Source organism: Pleuronectes platessa, chromosome 12, assembly GCF_947347685.1.
Source record: "Pleuronectes platessa chromosome 12, fPlePla1.1, whole genome shotgun sequence".
NCBI classification, from domain to species: domain Eukaryota; kingdom Metazoa; phylum Chordata; class Actinopteri; order Pleuronectiformes; family Pleuronectidae; genus Pleuronectes; species Pleuronectes platessa.
Window position 1 is genome coordinate 6,464,075 of NC_070637.1, and position 24,601 is coordinate 6,488,675.

Here is a 24,601-nt window from a genome sequence, read left to right on the forward strand (position 1 = left end):
GTATATATAAGCTTTTGCTCAATGCAGCCGAGGAAATGGTCAGCATAGCTAACACATGCAGTGAAGACTATACATCCTATACACATCCTATGAGACAGACTTTTCATCCGCGTGGCGAGAAAGGGATTTGAGATTTAAGTTGTATCAATTAAAGATCATAAGAGCATCTGGTGTCAGGGCCGGTCGCAGGGAGACCAAACATCAGCCTCAGCTTCCAGGAGCAGCTTAATGAGAAAACTCAGGAGGCACAACATTGTTTCGCGTCAGTGAGGGTCGGGATTCAAATCTGTGTTTTTGGCAGCTTCCAACAGGAGGTGACCCCGGCCTCTCAGTGGTGCAGCTGGGCGAGAGTCAAGGACGTCAAATTAACAGCTAAGTAGGGACAGCGTGCTGAGAAAATGTGAAACTGCTGCAGAATGATGACGAAGGCACGCCGCTGGAATTTACTGGGACTGTGAGGTTACTCAGAAATACCCATAATCCAATACTGGTGTGGGACAAAGGCCATTATCAGTTGCTGAGTCTCAACGTTTTGTCAGGAAACCAACAATCTCTCAAACAGAGCTGCCATTGTTCATACACTGACATTGTGTTGAACTACAATGGCCACCCAGTATCACAGATCCGGCCCGACTCTGTCTCCCTTACTCGCCTGTCTGAATAACATGCGCACCTTGAGAAACTCCAGCCAGCGGCGAGGGGGTCACACAAAGTGGCGGCAGGTTCATGGGTGCTGCTCCCTCCTGTCTCCTTTAAGTCCAGGTCACATTCACTCTCATCACCACATCCCGCGCCGAGGCTGATGACTGGCCAGTGGAGGAATTTAGCGGGCAGTGTCACACGCCAGGAGGGTGACCAGGTGTCCGTTTACCCCCCCCCCCCCCCCCCCTCGGGCTGCCGACAGACACATGGGAGCAACATTACGCGTCTGTTAAATGACATTTAAAAGTTTAATCAGCTCCAAAGGAGGACTGTTAGCAGACAAGTTGGGGTCATTGTCTAAGTGGGTGATGGTGGACCAAGGGGCGATCAAGTGAGAGAGAGTAATTGACGGGAGAGGCCGCACTGCCCTGCTAAGCTGATGTTGACTGCGGCATTATTGGACTCTGTGCTCGATTATTTTAGTCTCATAAATGAGCAACAGAGCATGTCCAAAAATCAAGAGCAATAATGTGAGACGAATTCAACTCTTGTTTCAAGCGGGTAAACAGGATTATCAGGGCTGCTCGAGGCTTGTAGAGTAGACGTTTTGTTGTGTCTGTGAAACTCTGACCTTTCTGCCTTCGCACTTATAATTTAGATTTTCTGCACACAGCTGCATGATGAGCTGGATGAGTTTTGTGCAATTACTGGTTACGGTCAGAATCCCCCATGATACAAGACTGTATTGAGACCAAGTAGGACAATAATGTCATGGAGAAACTGAGCTTTTCCGTAAATTTCATATAGGAGTAACTGACATTACTCAAAAGTGTGCATCGTCAGCTCATGTCAGAGCATGACCCCCCAAGAAATACTGGTATATCAAAGTATCTCTACCACTATACTTTATGTTTGACTCGCCTTGAGGCCTTTTCTTTTCAACACATTCTCTTGTCAACATGTGAACACTGAAAATCTTGTTGCATTGAACTCTGTGCAACACATTTGGCCCTCGAGGATGAAACATGTACGTGTGTAAACTGTACCGGCCATTTTATTTATAAATGAGATAATGAAACTGCATCTGATCCTCATAACCTCCATCACACACCCCTAACCCGTCCATGACTCCCCGGCCTTGTTTGGACATCATAATGATGGTTTATGGTTTCCTTCTTGGCGCCTTACACCAGCACCATCCATCCCGTGCCCTCCATATGCCCCTGCAGGCCTGGCATCCACACACACTGACCTGAATACCAAACACACCGGCACCTCAATCAAAGTGTTCACCACTCCTGATTGTGAGTTATTAGTTTTTTTATTGATCTTTAATCAATATAATATGGCTGTCATGTATCTCATGATGTGTGTATGTGTGTGTCTGTTTGTGTGTGTGTGTGTGTGTGTGTGTGTGTGTGTGTGTGTGTGTGTGTGTGTGTGTGTGTGTGTGTGTGTGTGTGTCTCACAGCAACCATAAAGGTACACTACAGTGCTTGGGTAACTTAACACTTGATAGTCTTCACTCTCCATCCCCCCACCCTCCTATCACACACTAAGACGCTCTTGTGATGCACGGGTGTAGAAGTGAGTAACCAGAGCGACACACCTGGGTGCTCTGACGTCACCCTGACGCAGAGGCACATACACAATAAGTAAGAACTTCCACGTGAGGCATATTGACCCTAGGTACAAGTCCTGCGTGTGTGTGTTTGTGAGCCAGTAGAGCTTGCTCTGCCTGTCGTCGGGGTGAAAGGCTTTGCATGGGGCCATTTCCTTCATTAATCTGTCTCCTTTTACCAGAGCAGTCAACACCGATGTGTATTGGAGCATGTGAACAGTACTGCACGGTGTGTACTTGTGCCTCTCATTCTCAGTGCGTGCGCGTATTTTGTGCATGTGTGAGCACACCATGTAATATTTCACTCCTTACCCACAGGGATTAGACCATTCATCTCCCGGAGCCCCTGTGTAGGTGTCACACACAGCGTTAATGAGCAGAGGATGGAACAAGGGACAGCCAGCGAGCGAGGAGGGGAAAAGTAAAAATAGATTTTTTTCAGGAGGTGTGAAAGAGTCGACAGTGATCGATAATTGCAGCGCACAAATCAATGTATTGATAAATGAGAGATTTTCATGCGAGAAGCGTTGGTAAGGTGGGCGATGGTAGGGGTTTTAAAATAAGACAGAGAAGGCGGGGATTACTGCTTGCAGCCCTGCAGGGAGCTAAAGGGTTAAGGAATAGTGGGTTTGCTGAGAGCGAAGGCAGGGACTCTTCCCATAACACAAATCAATTTACACCAGCCTGAGACATTGATTATAGCTGGCTCATACCTCACATGGTAACAGCAGACATCAAACAGACACTGACAAGCCTGTAAAACAACACAACAGGGGCATTATCTGCCTCTTGCTGTGTGTGTGTGTGTGTGTGTGTGTGTGTGTGTGTGTGTGTGTGTGTGTTGTTCAGCAGACCAGATATCTCTCCCCTTCCCCAGTTACTCAAACAAGGGGATGGCTGCTAGGCAACCAAGCCACATCACATCACATCAGGCAAGCTGGGTGAGAGCGAGAGACATAGAGAGATGGAGGAGGAGAGAGAGAGAGAGAGAGAGAGAGAGAGAGAGAGAGAGATGGAGGAGAGAGAGAGACAGAGAGAGAGAGAGAGAGAGAGAGAGATAGAGAGAGAAAGAGAGAGATGGAGAGAGAGAAAGGGGGAGGAAGAGGAAGAGGAGGAGGGGGAGGGAGTTCGGAGGCAGAAAACTGTGCTGGCAGTATTACATAAGCCGGCAGCCCGGTCCCACTGCTCACATTAATGTGGTTAGGCACTCGGATGTGATGTCCATTAGTCTCAAGTGAAAAGGCAGGTGAAGACGCGCCATTCAGCTGTGATTTTTAGAAGCCATTGTTGTTTTTAATGGAGAGCATTACTAAGAGATGAGTCAAAAAAACAACACAAATAACACACACACTATTAAGGGATGAGTCGCCTACTATACTGTACAAACAGAACAAACAGAACAGGGACTGATTACACCCCAGAGGGATGGTCTTGAACAAACACACATGCATGAAGATACATAATGCAAGAGACCTACAGTATGAATACACATATAGACACACACAAAAAATGTAGAATGATAAGTGAATTTATGATCATATGGGAGCTCTCATTTGAGGATTAAATTGAAATTGTTGCAATGTTATAAGTTATATGTTACGAGGTTATATGTTATATGTTATATGGTATGTCTTTTTTTTTATATTGTAATGCCCGTCTACTGCGTGGATGTTGCCTGCCAGGTCACAAGAATAACACTGTTCCGATGATGCTGTCATTGGTTCATGTGACAATAAACTTTGATTTGATTTGATTTTGGATGAAAGGGTGGTAATATCCCTCTCTCTGTGTGTGTGTGTGTGTGTGTGTGTGTGTGTGTGTGTGTACGTGCGCACATAAAAGCTGTGTCAATCAACGTGATCATCAAAAAAACATCAGAGGCTAAGATACAGATGAAGTGGAGCTGCTGTTTTGACTGGGAGCCTGTACATAATCCATGTATCTGCATTTCCACATATAACACAACAACTTACTGTACAGTCTATCTCAAGACGTAACCAGCACATCTTTGCATTTTATGAACCATTAAAGGGAACATTTACTGATTATTAAAAATATTACATTTGTATTATGGTTGAAATAAACTTATTCTTTACTAATAACTCCATAGGAGGTGTTCATTGAAATAGTACTTTAAACATTTGTCTCTACACCCCTGTTACCTGCATCATTCTGTTTTCATGTTGATACTAATTATTTTTCAATTTTTTTCATCCAACATAGCTTACTAAGATCAGATGCTATGAATGTATAGATGTAGTAGTACTGGAACTTAGAGGATAATCATGACACAACTTAAACATGCCAGAGACTATTCAGTCCAGTTGAAAAAAAAATTGTTACATGTCCTTTAACCAAAAAATTACTTATTTGAAGGAAACATTAGAAGTTTTTGCCTTCTTGCCAAGAGCTATATAAGAAAAATAGATCTCATTCTCCTATTTGTTCATTAAAGACTGGCAACAGGGAAACAGCTAGCAAGGTCGCACCCAAAACAATGACTGTATTTCTTCAAATGCGGGACATGACAGGAGCACAAAAGTGAAGCCAAAATCCGGTGGGATGTTGATAACGTGGTTCCACTCCACGATCACTGCTGCACAGACTCTGGTTCCAAATAAGATATTGGCAACAGGGTCTGGGATACTTTGGCTTCATTTGTCTACATTGGGAGGAAGTGGCGACATCATATTTAGACAGCCATTGGTCCAATGATGAGGAAATCTCTTAACATCTGTAAGTAAGTGTAAGTGAAGTGCTCCTGGCTCTAGCTATATAATTAATGGAAGGTAGGTTTCAATCCTCTCATTTTACTCTAGGAAAGAAAGCAAACAGGTCTACTTCCTTAAATGTCAAACTATTCATTGCACCATGTGTACAATCATCAAGCCAGAGGCCAGTTCCTTAACCTTCACTTCGACCTCCAGCCCAGGCCAGACCCCCTCAGAGCTCCCTGAGAATGATCGTGAAGGGCCGGATGGGGCAAGACGCCTCAAGCTCCAGTGCTGTCAAGAAGCAGTCGGGGGCCTGGCTGGCGCTCCGAGACTGCAGGGCCTCACCCAGGCCGCTCCACGCCTCGTGAGAGGTGCTGTGGACCTGAACCGCATCACGCAGGATCTTCTCCCCGAGGTGGACACGCCCGGTTTTCACCAGCAAACGACCCTGGATGGGAAGATAGAGAGAGGGATGCAGTAAAATGTTGCTTCAAAATGTTAACAAAATTTTTTATATCAAGTTGTGGTCCTTGAAGTTCTGGACGTTTTTATAATTTGGGAATAAAAAGTAATTAAAAACTGCTTTAAAATGGGACAAAGTGTCATTTAATTGTTGAAAGAAAACTCAATTAACCCAGCTTCTGAGGTAAGTTACAGGATACAAGCTGAACTATGGCTTGCTCTAATTTTCAAACCTCGGAACCTCATTTGTCATGTTTTTTCTAGGTCCTGAATATCCAACATTAAAACATTTTTCTTAGCTTGATAATATCAAGTCAGCAGATTGTGGCTTTTAAAAAACAACACAGGGGAATCAAACCAAGAAGACAATCAAGGGTATCCCTGAACTGACATGTAGCTTTCTGAAGTCTGGGTTACAATGTTACTGTTTTACTGTTTTACCTTCTGAGCATGTGACTCATGTGTGTGACTGGCAGCAGTACTGATTACAATGTTATAAGAAATAAGAATTGCAGCCTACTGCAGTCTTCAGTATGTACTCAGGAAAATGTCCGCACAGTTGGGAGACTTGTCCTTTCACATATGAAGAACGCAGCAGGAGAATCTCCGGATCAGACGCGTTTATAACACAAATCAAGACAAAAGCCAACCTGACAAACGAACCTCTAAACTGCAATAACAGAGTCATCCTGGGACGAGTAACTGATTTACCTACTAATATTTTACAATAAATGTTAATCCTTTACACCAATCATTACTGAGAAAAAAAGTAATCACATTACCATCAATAAATTACTGAGTAATGCACTTAATTCCCCAACACGGGTGATCACTTTCAGCACAAATAACAGGCAAGTTAAAAAAACACTGAAAGTATCCTTTTACATCTAAAAAACTGACTTCTGCACAATGGAGGCAGAAAAATCAACAAGAATGGTCTAAAAACATTAGTTCCTTTAAAGAAGATGTTTAAGAAGACTGTATAAATGTACATATTGTATGAATGTGTGTGTGAGAAGTTTATACTGGAATTTCAAATTAAGTGTATAGACGTATACATTAAATAAACAGCCATTATGTTTTAGGGTGTGCGCAAGGAATAATATATCTGAGAGAGGGAGATTACAGATGATATCAATTGTCGCCATTTTAAAAGGTCATACACAACTTTGTGTGTGTGCGTGTGTGTTCTGTCTCTTCAGAGTTCAGCTCAGTTGGGGTGCCCTGTGTCTGAGGACCCAGTGGAAAAGGCGTCATGCAACTGACCAACAGCATGGAGTCAAATCTATCTTCCGCTCAAACATAATGCACATTCACACACACACACACACACACACACACACACACACACACACACACACACACACACACACACACACACAAACACACACACACATACAGAAGCTACAGTGTCACAAGCACACGAGAGGTGACAACAGGCAGCCATTCTTGCACAATATCATCCCCTCCCTCATTCTAACTATCACACGCACACACACGTACACACACACACACACACACATACACACACACACACAAACAGAGAGCTGGCCTGAGGTCAGACAGACAAGTCTTGTTATGCAGTCTCTACTCACAAGCTCCAGATTAATTGGGCCGAAATTCACATAGCTGTCTAGAGGCTCTGATTCAACTTTCGAAAGAGTACACACACACACACTCTCTCTATTCTCTCTCTATTCCTCTTTTCTCTTTTTCCTCAGTGCTGCTGTGTGGAAAACACAGAGGAAGACTGAAACTCTTGGGTATGGAGAAAACCTGTCACAGGATGTACACACAGGTTTAACAGCTTATGTGCATGTGTGTGTGTGTGTGTGTCTGTGTGTGTGTCAGTGTGGGTGTATGCCTCTGGTGTATGATGTATTCCTTCCCACTGGTTTGGCCACTAGTGTCCACATCTTACTGTCTGTGCTCTCCAGCCTCTCACAGGGGTAACATTGTTCCAGCGTCTCTAGCATAAACACAGTCGGCTACTAGGCCAACACACACCAACACACACATCTGTGCGGCATGTCAGTTATGCTGGTAACCATGGAAAAGTTGATCATTGTCAGCAGCTCAATCAAATAAATTACATAGTGTGTACTGTGGTCTGATATAAACACTACGACGGCAGGAAAAACTTACAGCCTAATACACACACATGGCAACAAGTAAAACAATGTCCATTAAAGACAGAGCTGGTTACAGGATGTTGTTGGCTTAGCTTAGTAGGGTAGGTAGCCTGGTTCAGTTCAAAGCAAATCAACCTAAATAAAAGTAAACAAAGAACTTGTTTTAATTAAACTTTTTTAAAGCTGTATACATTTAGGGTAGATTTCTGATGAACCCTATTTCCTGCTCCGTCTGGGCAGTGTCTGAGGCTAAAGCGCAGTTTGCTTGTCAGTATGTACAAACAATATTTGATGGTTTTAAACCTGATAACCTTGAGGTCTGGGATAATTTCTCAGCAATTCATTCCACTACTTAGTTACTGGGTTTGCCAGGTAAGTAATTTCAGTTGAGATCAGTTTTGTTTACCCATATATTCACTGTACTTTCCATATTTTAGGGGTTCAGTATCTTGCCTAGGACACTTCGGCATGCAGATGGTGGGGGTGGGTATTGAACCGCCAACCTTCTTGTTGGAGAACGTCCACTCTACCCCCTAGGCCACAATGCCCTAGTTTATGACGCTTGAACACGAATAATAGGAATAAAAGGAAAAAACCTGAAAGAAAACAAATTTCTCCTGGAGAAAAAGCAGTGACATACACGTAGAAGTCACCAACTAGATGCCAGGAGAGTTTGCGGTGATAAAAGCGGTCATCAGTGGAATCACGTGATCTCTGCAGTGGAATTAATACGTTTCTTCCAGCCTCTGCCTGCTGCTCCACCTTTAGTCTGAATAATGCAGAGGATTTGTTGCTGTTGTTAATGTGTCGGTGCAGAGAACCTCCTGCTATGTTGTGCATATGTGAGAAGCAAACTGCGGGTGGAGCTTGTTTCTTTCTTCCGTTTGATTGAGATGATGTTCGTTCCTGAGCATAAGTGGTCTCGAGAATATCTCAGCTGGCCACAATGTAAGCAGGTCGTACGCCAGCTACAGTTGTAATTTTACCAGCCGGCTCTGTGAGAAGTGACCAAGCTTCTGATTATTCAGCTGATCAATAATGCAATCATTTAACTTTCCCACTTTCTGACATCACCAGGCCTTAGGAAAATATCTTGCTTAAGAGTGGATAATGTCGTAATGGCAATAGCATGTACAAATGTTGGACTGAAACCGATGTTGAAATCCTAAATTTATGCTGTCTCAACATAAAAAAAACACCAACTGTGCTATAACCAAAGTAAGAAACAATGTATTTAAGTTTGAGCAAAAATCAGAGACAGATAAAGAAAACAGACACACATGTCATCCACTAATCACAGGCAGTTCAACCTTGGGAAAGACCATTGTCAGTAACTAAAGATGGACAACATGAAGAAAATTGAGGCAAAACATCTCAATCGCCCCCTGGTGGCTTGCCACAGTATCCGTCATAAACGCCACCTACTCCATGTTAGTTGATGGGACATGGACCACTCTTAAAAATCAAGCAAACTTAAAAATATGTATTTCAATTTTAGGTAGTTCTTATCACACTGAGGAATGCTCAAGTGTATTTTTCCAGTACGTTTAGTTTTAAATATTTGGTGCTATAAAGATGAGCTGATAAGAATGATTGACAGCTGAGACAGAGTTCAAATTAATTGTCGGAAGGGCCTCGATACCACGGCTCATCTTCATGATTACTAATGTGCAGACTGGGGCTACCAATTATGTATTCCCTGTCAATATACAATCAAGACACTACATCCAACATTTCTTCAGAATTATCAAACGATTGTGGTCACTGTCATTGGTATGTTAATGTGAATTGGTGAAGGAGACTCACTTTTAAGTGCTATTTACAGTACTGTAGATGCAACCATGCAGAAAGTGAAAGTGAGTGGGAGAGTGAACAGTTTAAAAAAGGAAGTGAGTGAACAAATGTGTGCTCAGGAACATTTAGATTGCTCTCGCATGTTTTTGGCATCGCACGGATAAAAACTGTTATCTATTGGTTTTGCTTTAATTACTCGCAGCCATCTGTCTGCAGTTTTACCTCAGCAGATCCCATCAAGCTTGGCAGCATAGGTTTGTTTCTAGTCGTGCCATTAAAGCACAACTGAACCGAACTGAGCCAAACTGAGCAAGTGGGCAGTGCAGTGGTGTTTCAGGCGGAATTGAAGCAAACTTTGGAAATGCTGCAGCAACACACAGCATTTAATTAAGTGTATACTTCCATCGGATAGAATAAAAAGAATCAAAGCTTCCCGAATGTCAAACGCAAACACAGCCAACGTAGATTCGATTATGGAATCGATTTCGAATCAGGGAAATTAGATTTAGTTTTAGAGTGTCAGTGAAAGTAATTTATATTTTATACTGTACAAAGACAAAAGGAGTACTTTGTAATAATGGAACAAACTACGGCTAAGCATACACCACAGATAGGTTTTTATGGGACTCATATCTATTGGATAACTTCTTTATGAGAAAAAGCTAATTTTCTTCCTTAATTAAATCATAGTTTGCATTGAAAATCCAAATGCAAATTGAGCTAATGTTTAAAGCCACACACTGATCGAAAGCTATACAGGCTTCGATCGAATGTGTGATTGGATGTGGATGCAAAGAAGGATGACTTTAACTCTTTTCTATAGGTTACTGGGTGTATATTGATTGGAAAATTGGCCATTTCATCTAATCACAGTTAAATATACAACAAAATGAAATGTGCAAAAAGTAAAGATGGTCCTATGAATCACTTCCCGAGAAAAGAAACACAGGAATTAACATCTTTCTACACAGAAAGCTGAACTCTAAATATAGACTTGCAATCTGCTGTTGTCAGCCATGCTGCCTACAGAGCCAGGGAGCTACGACTGACCGGAAAAATTGGAAAATAAGACTGAGCCAATAAATTGTTGAGTCTAGATTCAAGGTTAGAAACAGTTCTGTAACGGTTTCAGGCTGTAAGTGGTCAAGAGTGTGCGTGGCATGGTTCAGGTCTACAATAACGCAATGTGACATCCAGAGGGCTTGTAATGACACCCAGTAACCATCTGTTGAACCTGGAGGCTAACATCTACTACACACATACTCACAGTGGCATGATGCACTGCCAATGATCCAGTAAGAGCGTTTACCTGAACCCTTAATCTCATCAGTGGTTAAGTCTGGGCACAAAGGGAAAGCTAAGGTGAGAGGTGAGCCAAGGCTACTGTTAACTTCAAACGTGGTGGCTTTAACTTTCCTTAATTATTAACCTTGTTAAGTGCTCGCTACTTCGACACCTCAACATTTTGGGAGGTAAGGTGCTTTGCTGATGAGTCAGATTAGAATACATGTGTCAGTGAAATATAAAGCTACAGCCAGCATTCCATTAGATTCAATGAGTATAAAGACTGGAAGCAGGGGATAAGGGTGATCCAGATACATTGTGTTGATCAGACAATGTCAGAGGATTTGAGCTCTAAAGAGCCAGGTTTGCAGTTTCCCCCTGTATCCAATGTTAATACAAACAATTTTCTAAAAGTCTTCTGGCGGCAGCTTCATATAAGGTGCACAGGCATAGGAGTGGTATTATCTTCTCACCATTTCCTCCAAAATCATAATCTTATTTATATACCTACCAACTTAATTACCTATATATCTCAAATGAAAATACTGTGTTTGCTTTGTGCATTTAGACACATGTACAGACATATGTGGAAAAGTTGGAAATTTCTCTCTGACCCTCCAACTTCTAAGTGAGATTCAAGAGGTTACTTCTTATTTAACACTTTTACTGAGCCATCTTTTGTGTTGTTGGCATAATCCTGACCATGCAGAACTTGACATATTAGGCATCTTAACCATGATATCCAACTGCGTGGCATGCTTGCATGGCAAATAGAATGTGTATCTATTCCTGTAGTTTGTAGGTCTGTGAGTGTGTGCATGTGTGCGTGTGTGTGCTTGTGTGTGTATGTGTGTTTGGTGTGTGTGTGTGTGTGTGTGTGTGTGTGTGTGTGTGTGTGTGTGTATGTGTGAACGAGTAAGAAAAAACTAATGGCACAAAGACAATGCACCAAGAATCAATTCCCAAATTGTGAAGAGCAGTCATCATGACACACACATATTTACGCGTGAAAAACCCATGTGGAAAGACAGCAACAGGAAACAAGAGCAAGCAGGAATGACAGAGAGAAGTGATACAGGAGCCAAAGAGGAAAAGAAAAGGAGAAGTAAGCAATGAGGTAAGGGAGTGTGAACGAACGAGAGAGCGCTAAAACGGGAACAATGAAAAGAAAGAAAAAGAGATGGAGAGAAAAAAAGAGAGAGGCGTCAAAGAAAAAGGAAAAAATAAGCGAGCCCAGATGAGCCATACATAGCAACGGAGGCTCCAGCCAACTCCCAATCGTCTCCCTGCTTGCAACCCCGAGTTTTTCTTCCTCTCTTTCTCTCTCCCTCTCTGTGGTTATCGGAGGTCTTGCTCAATAGAATATATTTCCGTGGTTGCTAGGCAATCCCGTAAAGCAGCGAGAATGAGCAAAGTGTTATAAATAATGTATTTGCATTATCTAATCAGCTGACAACCACCCCCATCCACACAAACAGAGAGAGAGAGAGAGAGAGAGAGAGAGAGAGAGAGAGAGAGAGATGGGGGCATTTGATAATTGGAACGCGATTAATTCAATGAGCACAGTCCTCGTCCTTGAGATAAGCATACATATGTGAAGCTGTGTATGAATATGCTGGAGAGGAGGAAAAGTAAAGAGTGTGTCTGTGTGTGTGTGTGTGTGTGTGTGTGTGCTTGTCAGACTGACTCAGAGCAGGCCCCACTACTGAACAGGACGGATGGGGTGTAGAGGATGTTGGGAGTGGGTCAGATGAATATCATACCATCGCCTGAAGAAAGGCTGGGCCGTGTTTCAGGATCAGCTATCCATCGGGAACAGACACACATGCACAACATGCCACACATACACATATGTCAACCAAATACAGTAAAGAGGTTAAGAGACCGGCAAATGTTTCAAAGCTAATCATGGCTTATTCTGTAATAGACAAAAACAATAAATACTTGGGTTTAACCTGTGGACTGCAACAACCAAGACTTTAAATTAGAGAGTTGTCCATAACCATTACCAAAAATACACACACACACACACACAGATACACACAGCATACCGTAGGCCTATACTGGTTTCTCTCACTAACACACTCTCATCCATCCAAAAATACTCTAAAACCAGCAGCTGAGCAGAGCAGTGAGTCACTGTCTGATCATTGCCTTTCTCGTTCTCTCTTTCTCTCATGCACACACTCGAGAACCATGTACACATGCCTGATGTGAGCATACAGAGGTAGAGGGGGTAAAGTGGTTGGCCCTATGTGGTGACTGTGAAAAGATGGTGGTGATGTGTTATTATGAATCACACCTCCTGTACATCTTTGCATCCACTTTGGGTGCTGTTGAGAGAAAAGAGGACCTCACTCCACACTCTGTAGGCTAGGTGAATGTAATTGAAGATGTCACAAATGCTCGAAAAATGTACAGGAAACTTGACCATCAAGGCCAGAACAATGTCTACGGTATTAAAAATGAATACCGTAGCAAGAATCAGCAGAAGACTAGGTTAGCTTAGCATTAAGACTGGAGGTTTTGAAACACAGCCTACTGTCCTTCTACAAAGTTCAAAATCTTCTTAGTCTTAAAAGCTTATACCATGTAAATTGAATGAGTTTATAAATAATAAAAGCAACAGTTTGTGGTTTTAGAGGGAGTTTCCTTCGTGTGGTTATTTTTTCAATAAGATGACTTTTGCTCCCAAATTATATTTTGTTGAGAAATTGTTACTGTACGTGACTAAAAGAGGAACCACAGCGACTTGTGGCTGAATGCCCAAGTCGTTTTTTAGAGCCATGTTACAATGGCACATTTTCACATATGTGTTAATAATACATTTTTCACAATGAAACATTTTAAAGGATTATAGCAAAAATCTTTTGTATACTAAAATACACTTTACTTAATAAAACTCCTGATAACTGGACAAAGCTGTATAAGATCTGAGAAGGCATTCTAGGAAAGAACAGTATGTACTTTTGCAGAATAATAGCTCAAGTGTAAGAATATCATCCAAGAATATCTTCAGAATTCCCCTTAAGGCAGAGCAGATTAAATGGGCCACCGGCACACAAAGTGGCCACAGCAGATACAGTATAAAAATAAATGCATGAATCCAGAGCCACTGAGTAGCAGCGACTGTAGATTGTATTCTGGCAGGCTGATGCAAGCCAGAAATATGGGCATTGCTCCAAATAAAATGTCCTGCATAGCGTCCCACTTAGACTCCATCATATTGTAAGGATGCCTTTATTTACCATAATGCCTAAGTAGCATGTTGAGTTTGCCATGCACACCATACATACTTCTAGAGCACAGCATTAATCAATCGATCTATCAATAACAAATTGTTCTTTTGTTTGTGTAGCCCATATTCACAAATCACAATTTGTGTCATAGGGCTTAACAAGGTTCGACATCCTCAGTCCTTAACCCTCAACTAGTGACAGAGGAGCAGAAAACCCTTTGTAGTTTGCATAAGGGAAATGGTGAACGGAGTGAGACTTTCTAGTCAAAAGAACTGAGACCATTTGGAAAATAAAATATGATCTAGAAGTGATAATGGGAGATTGGTCCTTTTTAATTTTCACTTAACAGAATAAAAGGCAGGAAATGTATACTGTAATGACCTAAAGAACATTATTTAACATTGAGGTAAACAAACAAGGAGGAAGGAGAACATCGAAAATGGTAAGAGATAGATGAGGTCCATGTTGAGTTAAGAGGATACAAAGCATAGCCTCCAATGCTAAATTTTTTGATCTTGTAGAATGAGAACCGGCCAAAGATTTAGACGACCTTAACAGCTGCTATCACTCTGGTAACAATGGTAAGAAGGAGCAGAACATCATCAGCATACAGGGAACTTTATGGGAATCCATATTAATGCTGTCGCTAAAGAATTGAATCTTATCACCTCCGCCAAGGACTTCAATGCTGACCACAAACAAAAGGTTGATGATTGGACAACCCTGAGAAGTGCCTCACCGAACCAAAAATGAAAGGGAAGTCCAAAAACTTATGGGAACGGATGCATAAGGGGAATCGTAAAGGATCACATCCACTTAAAAAAGTTATGAAAGTGTATTATTAAAGTGACACTGAGTGAGATTTATCTAGACAGCGATTTAGACAGCTGTGACAATTGACGATCACCAAAGATTTCAAAATCCACTGGGAAAGTGCTTTAGTTTGTAAATCAACGGGACATATATGTGTGGCATATAAAGTTAAGAGACATTCTCACAATACAGTGTTCCTGTGATCATATCACTGTCCTGGTGTCTTTCTCTTGAACCCTAAGCGGCTAAACTCTATGAATTAGAATCACAATAACTTTACTCCATGAAACGAAAAAACATTTACCTTAGGTAAGACTCTTGAATGAAAATACTATTATTATATGTATATTTTTCCTCATCTTTTGTCGGACATTCTGTGAGCAAAGTTTAATTCTGAGGTTATCAAACGCTGTCTTAAATAGACAGACATGCCTGGCCTGATCCAGCAATATAACATTTACCCCCAGGGTCATTTCTGCAAGAACACAAAAAGAGAAATGAAAAACCAGGACCACATGTAAGAGAATGGAACCTGTGAACACAACCTGACCCAAACCCTGAATATTTCCCCAAACGAAGCATGAGAAACAGACTGTGTCTGAACTGTGCACTAGACCAGTACTCCAGATGTATACTGTATATATACATTGACAAATCTACTAACATTTGATAGGCTGTAATGTAAAAGTAGAAATGCAAGAATGGAGGGGAGATGATATCCGTAAAGGCCACACCTAAGTGAACCAACCATAATCAAAAGATAGGACTCACAGCAAAACCAAACAGGGGGGTGCAGTGTGTCACATGCAGCCACTGAAGTCCTAAATGTAGCTTAATTTATACAACTAACCATAAAAGCAGAGGGCTTCGGTGTAATGCAGTTGCCTCAATCCCCCAAGTCTTAGAATTCCATCTGACTGACCAGGTACATGGACCTTCAGAATTAGGAAGACCCACATAATGTCACAACTTCAGTCAGCTCATAGCATTTTTATTTTCTTTTAACTTGTTTTTCATGTACTAATTATCATGTCGTTTCAGAATTCAGCCACTCCCCCCTGCTCTGCATCACCTCTTCCCACGCATCTCATTACCTGCCCCACCCCCAGACTCACCTGCTGTCCATCAGTCATCAGTGACCCAGTATATACACCGGCCCATTTCCTCTGTTGTCTTCCAGATGCCGGATCTCTTCTCTGACCTGCCTTCTGGACCCTGGATTCCCTTTTTGCCTGCTCCCTATCGGATTTGTTTGCTATCTCTGACTGTCTGCTTGTTTTTTTTTTACCTCTGATCGTCCATCAGGCCAAAATGGCTCAAGCGTCGTGCTTCTGGGCTCACCATTTTGCGCACCCTGACACATAAAAGTTGATACACATAAAGTTAATCATTAGACTGTATAAAGCTGTATCAATCCTTTCCTGGCCTCCAGTGGGTTGGATGGATGCCTCTAGTTGGTTAACGGGATCTGCAGCCTGATCTGACATCAGCATTTTTCCAAAGACTCAGGTTTTGACAATTGCTCCTCAAATCCTCAGCTTCAGCCACGAGCATGAAGTTGCTTTCATTGGACTTTGAGCTCAACAACTGACAAGTGGCTATGGAAGAGTGAGTCTTACATAGAAAAGATTCAATAATCTTGACCACAGACAAGAGGGAGAAATCCCACATTATCATCCTGGGGCTTTCCCTATCATCTTTGATATCTTTGTTATTTTGTTAGGGTAGAGTTTTTAGTTTTTTAAGTGCTTTTATAGTGAATGAATAAACCTTCAAAGTGTAATATAAGCACAATTTAACCTGCAAGAGTTTCTATGGGCTGGTGCAACATGTTCTGCTGTCGAAGAAGAGGAGATAAATTTCATGATGAGTTCTTAACGTCTCCTGACATTTGCACTGCAGAAATAAACCAGGGAGAATCTGTCAAATAAAATTATCGCAGTCAGAGATGAGCTCAAAGAGAAGTCCGGAAAATGCTAAATGTCAGAGAAAAATAATTATGTGAGAGGAACGAGAGAGGAATTGACTCGCTACAGTAACTCAGCTGACTAGTTAGCACTGGGAAAGTGAGCCATCTACAGACAAGCGGCTGAACAATCACATTGGTAAGCTCTCTGGACTTTGGATGGTTTGACCACTGCTTGCCTCAAACCCCTCCATCAAAGACCTTGTCCCCTTGACTTGTTTAGTTAAAGGTCACATCTTTTCATCTCTGACTCTAGGTCTGCGTTTGAATCCTTCCCCTATGTCTGTATTGCACTGGTTCATTACACATACAGTTTAGAAAAAAATGTACTTACGTGCCAAATCCATGGAGGCATACAGGCATACACACACACAGTCACCTCTTGACACATGCACAAGCACGCGTGCGCACAAATACACACTGAGACTAAGAACACAGCTGCCCTGTAAGAGACCCAGAGTAGGACAATGCCAGCTGGCTTTGTTTCAACTTTTCACCCCCCTGGGATTGGTTCTCCCACAGGCCAAATATGGAAAAGACGCGTACCTCTCTCTACCCCAATGGGACTTCACTCCTACACACACACACACACACTAAAGTGTACAGTAGGAACGAAAGCATTAGCCTTATGTGGTCACAAGGGTGCTACTACTTGACTCAAAGAAATATCAACCAGGACATCTATGATCACTATGGAGACCACAGTAACGTGTATGCTTGTGTTGTGTGTAAGCAAGTATCAGGTAGTGTGGGTCTCGGATTTGAGGAAAATCCCTCTCTGGTCCTTTCACCATGACAACGGAGAGAGTTCAAAGGTCAGAGCAACCGTGGTTAATCCAGTGGATCATCAGCGGGGACAGACTGGAGCAAGACTGAGCGAGGGAGTGGATGGAAGTGGGTGAGAGAGGCTCTTTATTGTGCCGAAGTGTGTGTGTGTGTATATGTGTGCGTGTGTGTGTGTGTGTGTGTGTGTGTCTGTGTGTGTGTATATATGTGTGAGTGGGAGTGGGAAAGAGAGAGAGAAAGGAGGAAAGGATCTGCTTCGATGAAAGAAATGTGGGAGAGAGATCAGCCAAGCGAAATCCAGAAAGGAGTATTTGTCATTTGTTGACATTTTCTGAAACTTTACGTTTGCCTTACATATTTCAGAATATGACTGAGCTACTCCACTGACACAGTGCATTCATTGGAAAAAATAAAACGAAGCGCTGGAACTATTAGCGCTTCGTCTATAATGACAAACTAACCTTGTACTAACATTTATGTATTCTCCCAGTATACACTTTCAGACTAAAATATGCTATTGTCTTGTAATAAGGGGTGATGTTTGGTTCCATAGTAATGATTATGAGCAGCAGCCATTGGCTTGCTAGATAATATCATCCAAGCCTGGTTAATAAAAAAATATATATATCATGAACTACCATTAATTTAGTCTTCTCATAGAGACTATTGAAAGATAACACAATTTACAAACCTGCTAGTCTAAAAACAAGTCAGCAGTCGACAGTATTTCTTTTAAAAGGGCTGCACATTAACAATGCAGAGCTCTGGACCAATGGCCAACCTTCTGTACAGGCGTTTAAAAAGGAGGGATTTGTTAAGCTTCACCACTAGCCCACCTGATTCAGCATAATGAGATATTGATTAGATATTAAACATGCCAGAATATATTACAGCACTAATGAAGAATCACAGATATTCGTCTATATATTAATCGTTGAAGAGATTGTTGAAAAGAAAATATGTTAAGTTTATGATTTTTTCATGAATTAGTTTAGATTGTATTTGTGTAATTTAAATGGGGTTAAGTATTTAGATATTTCCATGACTTTTTCAATTAGTAAAATCAACTCAAATCTACATAAAAAGCTAATAACAGAAAAGAGGGTTAAACACTTGACTTTTCAAGTTGTATCTTAACAGGGTGCATGTGTGTGTGTGCATATATGTGTGTTAGCCTGAGTGCATGCTTTTTATTTGATATGTAATTTACTCTTAGTCCATGTATTTTAGGCTGGGTGTTATGACTAAAGCTGTTATTAAAATAACATTTTCATATCAGGTGATGTCGATGATTGTCACGTTAAATGTGAAATTGTTATTTCTCAAATTTTTGCTCGTGAAGGTTGTGGTATTAAACTCTCCTTTATCAACAGACAATGACAATATATTAAACTTTTGTTATATTGCTATGTTTATGCTTCTTAATAACACTCTATTAAGTAGCATAAACATAGCATGCCATTGGCCTAACAGGCACTGAACAGCCTTACAGTGGAAAGTCTTTGTATTCAGATGCAATGACTCGGCGTGTAAAGACAGAGATCTGGCCCGATGACTCACATGAAACTATATACTCTGATTAGTGCGTATACTGTTTTTGATGTGTTTATGTTTATGATAAGGAGATCTGGCAGATTTTGTGTAATTCCGTTCAGTGGCTTTAACAAAAGCACAACAATTGTTTTGCATCTGTTTCTTGTGTATCTGAATATACGTTACATGACTTCAGATGTGAGTCTGACTTAACTCTCAAGTTCTTGTGTAACAGTGTAATGTAATTTAGTGAATTCAAGTCCAGCGTTTTCAGTGTGCATGAGTGTATAGTTGTATGCTAGGCTGCATACACGAGTGCATGCATCTTCGGTCACTGGTAATCGAATAGCATAAATTGAGTGAGACACTTAGCAGAACAGAATGTCATAAATTATAATTGAATTAAGCAGCCTCTAATGCTTTCACTGTCTCTCACCATGTGCACCAGTATCCTCTCTCCTGTGGGATGAATAGCCAGGGCCTCGTCATACAGGCCTTTGGCTTCGTCCAGTTGTCCCCGGAGCTCGGCCAGTCGGCCCCGCTGCAGAAGCAGCGAGTGCGAATTGGGGAAGATTGAGCTCGCTTCAGCTATGCAGAACTGGGCCTCCTTTAATCGACCGTCTGCCATGAACAGCTCCCCTGCAGGAGGAGAGTGAAGGGAAGAGGAGGAAGACCAAAGAGATTCAGGGAAAAAAAGATGGAGAATGATGAAGGGAGGAGAAGGAGAAAAGACAGAGAGGTTTGGACGAGGGCAGAGAAGACAGAAAGCAAGGAGGGTACATGAGTTTAGGAAAGGAAGCAAGGGTAAGAAAAGGATGATGAAGAAAACAGGGAAAATAAGGGACACAGAAAAATATTATTATTATTAATTCCTATCCAACGATAAGTAAAACTGACAGACGACTTCACAGTGAGTTCAAAGCCATTAAGTTAAAATGTAAACTGTGCAGCGCTCAAATACAAACACAGACGACTACAGTTGAATGGACACAAACACACACACACATTGAAAGAGAGAGTGGGAGCAGTGTAGTGCCTGGGAAGTCATGAGAGACTTGCCTAAATATGGCCATCGCAAAGTAAAGCTGCCTCCTTTCTTTGCTGCTGTTGGGAAGATGAGGACAAACCCCAGACTCACACAAACACAAACACTCACACACTCACACACTCACACACACACACAAACACCAGGGGACCCGCCCCTGAGGATGGAGCAGACCACTGAGTGGACAGGATACTGTAGGAGGGAGCTGTCAATCAGTCGGATGAGTGGATGCTGGGTCGACACCCAGATAAACCCTGAGAAAGAAAACCCTCGGCTCTGAACACAGACTGCCCTGCGTGTGTGTTTGTGTGTGTGGGTGTGTGTGTGTTTGTGTGTGTGTTACAGAGAGATAGAGTAAGCTGTGCTCTGCAAATACATTGTACATGCCGTCTGCTCCTGAGCGCTGCGTGAACCCATGTGTGTGTTTGGTAGTGGATGTTTTGTTTGTTTACCTGTGTCCCACAGATGCACAGATGGGAAATACTTAGTGGATGCATGCTACCTCATGTGAGATGAAAGAGAACCATTTTCCACACTCAGGGTTCCTTATCATAGCTTCATTTCACAGAAAAGGGATTCAGTGAATGGTTATGTAAGGCCTTTTCCTGCTCATCACCTGAGCTCTCTGAAATATTGCTATTAGATCAGCACGTGCATATATACAGTCCATTTAGATGTATGTGTGTTAGAGTTTGAATGTATATATACAGCTTAGTGTGTCCCTTTTTTAAGAACCTTCAGTCTCTCTCTCTCTCTCTCTCTCTCTCTCTCTCTCTCTCTCTCTCTCTCTCTCTCTCTCTCTCTCTCTCTCTCTCTCTCTCTCTGTGTGTGTGTGTCTGTGCGTGTGTGTTTTTGGTCAATCAGGATGTAAGATTGCGAGAGGAAGTGACCGATGTGAAGAAGAATGCTGGGAAGGAGAGGGGGTCACTGAGGGTAGGACTGTCTCTGCCGTCAGTGAGAGACACACACACATGCACACACACACACACACACACTGACACACACAGCTTCATGAGCGTGTTCCATTTCGCCTGTTCTCAGCAGAGGAATAGTAGGGTTCAAATGTTAGACATAGAAAATAACCTTCAAATTACACCCGTCCACAGGGGACGTGACCCCGCGGCCCCTCCACCCATCCCATCCTCGACTGCAACACGCTGGTTTTTTTGTTGCATCACCGTGCTCACTCGGCTGCGGTATGGATTCCCATTCCCATGCCTCGTCCACTCCAGCTGAGTGGATAGATGGAGGGTTTGTGTGGGGCATCTCTGTACTTCTCTCCCTTCATTTCCTGCGAATGCTCTGCTCTCCCATGAACTTCCACATGCAGACTGAGGGCTGAAGGGGTGGAAGTAATAGCCGTATGCATCACTGCCATTCTGCCCTTAATAGAGCAGTGGCTTCATTTATGCAGGTACAGCGCACAATCCGACATAAGGTATGCAGTATTCAATGGGACTGAAATGGCTCTGACCACTAAATTGTTAACATATTTAGTATTTACCCCTGTTTGTGAAGGCAGAGGTAATAGAAAATGGCTGCAGCAGTCCCACTAAATTATGTAGTTTTCAACAAGGTTGCAAATATATCATCTCCTGCAGGAATTGTTCTCCTGTAAATATACACATCCCTTGTGGTTAACACAAGGTTCTTTCAACTGTCATTATACAGAGGTGACCCCCAAGTGAGTTCTTGTGACTGCAGTGGTCAAAACATGGAGAAAAAAATGTGTGTTCACATTGTACCAAGTACGTAAACAATGTCTCGCTCCCCAGAGAGATTGAAATTCAACTAAGCTTGTAAGCAGGTCAGTAAGCTGTGAGCGACAGTCACAGCTTTTATAGTAGCATCTGTACAACAGTCTGTGTGGAGAGGATTTTCATTCAAATTTGCCATCATCGATTCTGACTTGTATTTTTGTCTGATCTGGAATTTTCTGAAGAGGTCATTCCTACAAAGCTTTCAATCCCTACTGGGACCTTACATTTTTGGGATACTTTTGACATATATGGATATGTGGTGGTTGTGGCTAACCACAAGTGTTTGTGTTCCAACGATTGATCCTTGAGGTCCACTTATTTGTGATTTATTTTTGTCTTCTTGGCTGCTTGTTTTATATCTTTATGTATCCCCTCTATTTTTCATAACTTTGGTAAAGGTCTGTTATTTATGAATGTTTATAAACTCATCCACCAATTTGATAGTGGACAGAACAAGGTAACACCTATTTGAATGGACTGTCATGACATTTCAGATATTCATGGTCCTCAGAGGATAATCCTAATAATGTAATTGACCTGACTTGTGATGACCTACTACCAATGTTTTGATTTTTAGTTTTGACAGAACTTCCTTTACAACTATCTAATAATCAATCTGATCTGTGATGACATTTGATGGTGACATTCATGCCCCTCTCAGGACTAATTGTAATCATTTAGCAACTTCATCAGATCTTTTTTTTATAATATACTTTGTTATTAGTGCCCTTTAGTAATTAGCAAGCTTAAACATGCTAGTGACTTTAGTAAATATTATACCTGCTAAGCATGTTAACATTGTCACTGTGATCATGTTTTTGACCAGTGGAAATAGAGGCATAAAAGCCAAGCCTCATATACATCGTGGCTGAAGGCTCTGCTGTTGAAAGGTCTTATTGCTGTAATCTTTTAATCAAAGACTGGGGAGAACTGGAAAGCTTAATAATTGTCTGAAATCAATATTCTGTCCATTTTGCACTTCAAGATTGAGATTATTATTCATGAATCTAAATAACGTAGCGACACACAAAACCATAGAATCTGATTGCTATCGATTGCATAGCCATAGCTGTTTTTACAGCTCAAAGTCAATAAACACATGGCCACGGTTTCCTGTTCTCTCGGTTCAACGGCAAATTAACTCCCATGCAACACACATGGTTACTTGCTGACCCTGCACAGAAATTCCTTCTTGATTAAAGGGAATTTCAAATCCAATTTTGCAAGAGATCCCAACCTTGAGGTTTGAAAAACTGTGTTATAGCCGCATGTATCGCCGTCTTACCAGCCTGCAGCCAGATGCGTTCCAGGGTGTTCCAGATGTAGGTGGGCCCTTGGCGACGGGAGGAGCTGATATCGGACACCTCAGAGAGCGCCGCGTCCAGGCGGGACACTGCAACTGACGAAGGGCTCAATGAACCTGTGAAGGGAAATGAAGGAACGACAAGCTGTAAATGTTTCTTACAGATATTGAATGGAAACACACAGGGAAGCCATCATTTGTCCCTAATAAATTGTACAAGTTTTCAAACGCAGGTCAAGATTGGCAAGACTGATCATGGCGCAGGGATCGATTGTTAATTTGTCAGCAGAAAATAACAATGACTGAATAGAGCCGTGCTCAGGAACACGTTTGTTCTCAGAACAGCAATAGATTTCCTGTGACTGAATGAGAAGTGCACAGGCCCCTGATCCGTATCACAGATGTGGAGGTGAGTCAGATAATTATTATTAAAACAGCACGCGTGTTGCCCAAAACTGGGTTATGGACAGGCAAACACAGTTTGAATCCATAATAGGTCAAATGCCGGGGAAATTAAAATGACCTGCATGTTCACCTTTTCTCACTGGTATTTACCCAGCACCAGAGAGGAAGAGTGATGCGTTTAACTTAAAAATAATCAATTCAGCTTGTGGCAATCCAAATATGTGCAGTGGAAGTGCCCTCATTAAAAAGAGTTAAAACCAGCAACAGAGCAGACCAGTGGAGCCGTCCTGGAAGTCAGGCAGGGTCAGGTGGATGGAGGGTTTCCTGCTTCCGGGGCTGACCTCTGTCCTCTCGGCCATCGGCGTACTGCTGCTGTCATCTGTCTCACTGCAACACACATTCACACGCCAATGAAGACATGTGCAGTACTCGCATAATACATGAGCAAACACACCCAGTGAGGCAAGCACTGATATACACAGCTTATACACAAGCTTCTTATGTTCTTTTTTAAATTTACTTTATGTATGTGTATTTTTGGATTTGATCAGTCGCCGTATATTAAAAAAAAGGAAATGCTCTACCAGTGTCATTAAAGTTATCCTCCATAAGGCTCCATCTGTGAAGCCAGTCATAACTGAGGGTAAGGAGAACCAATCAGGTTTTGCACAGTACATGTGCTGATTAAAATATTTTTTATATTTTCCTGTAAATAATAATTCTGCCAAAAACTACAGTGTGTATGGCCTCTCTAAAATGTCAACAGGAATTGGAAAGCCATGTAAACTATGTCTTTCTCCACCTTGTTTAAAACTTCTGAGAGTCACTGCACTCCGTGCTGGCTAAAAGTGGATGCTCAGTAGTGTCGTACAATGTGTCCTAGACCTCCTCCGCATATATCACCGTTTTTGGGAAGAATCAGGCAGAAAGAAAACTGAGAAAGTAATTACATTTTGAACATTAACAAAAACTAAAATTAATAATTTGATCAGACAAAACTGATTTTTATTATTAGCTTCACTCTGCCAAACCGAAACTATCGGCAGATTTTTCAAGGATTAACATTTTTTTGAATTTGTTCCAATGTTGAAAACAACAAGGA

The 24,601-nt window shown here is 41.8% G+C and overlaps 1 protein-coding gene across 6 annotated transcripts in view; it reads right to left on the reverse strand.

The window, feature by feature from the left end:
* Positions 1–3,531: 3,531 nt before the first annotated feature.
* ttc7a (tetratricopeptide repeat domain 7A) overlaps positions 3,532–24,601 on the reverse strand; it is a 52,717-nt gene continuing 31,647 nt past the window's right edge. For all 6 annotated transcript variants that reach the window (XM_053436335.1, XM_053436329.1, XM_053436331.1 and 3 more), the window contains 4 exons: positions 23,774–23,886; positions 23,077–23,211; positions 19,423–19,625; positions 3,532–5,425 (listed from right to left, as the gene is read on the reverse strand). In XM_053436335.1, coding sequence (XP_053292310.1) covers positions 5,207–5,425; positions 19,423–19,625; positions 23,077–23,211; positions 23,774–23,886 — 670 coding nt within the window. In that variant the 3' untranslated portion in view covers positions 3,532–5,206. The remainder of the gene's footprint in view (positions 5,426–19,422; positions 19,626–23,076; positions 23,212–23,773; positions 23,887–24,601) is intronic.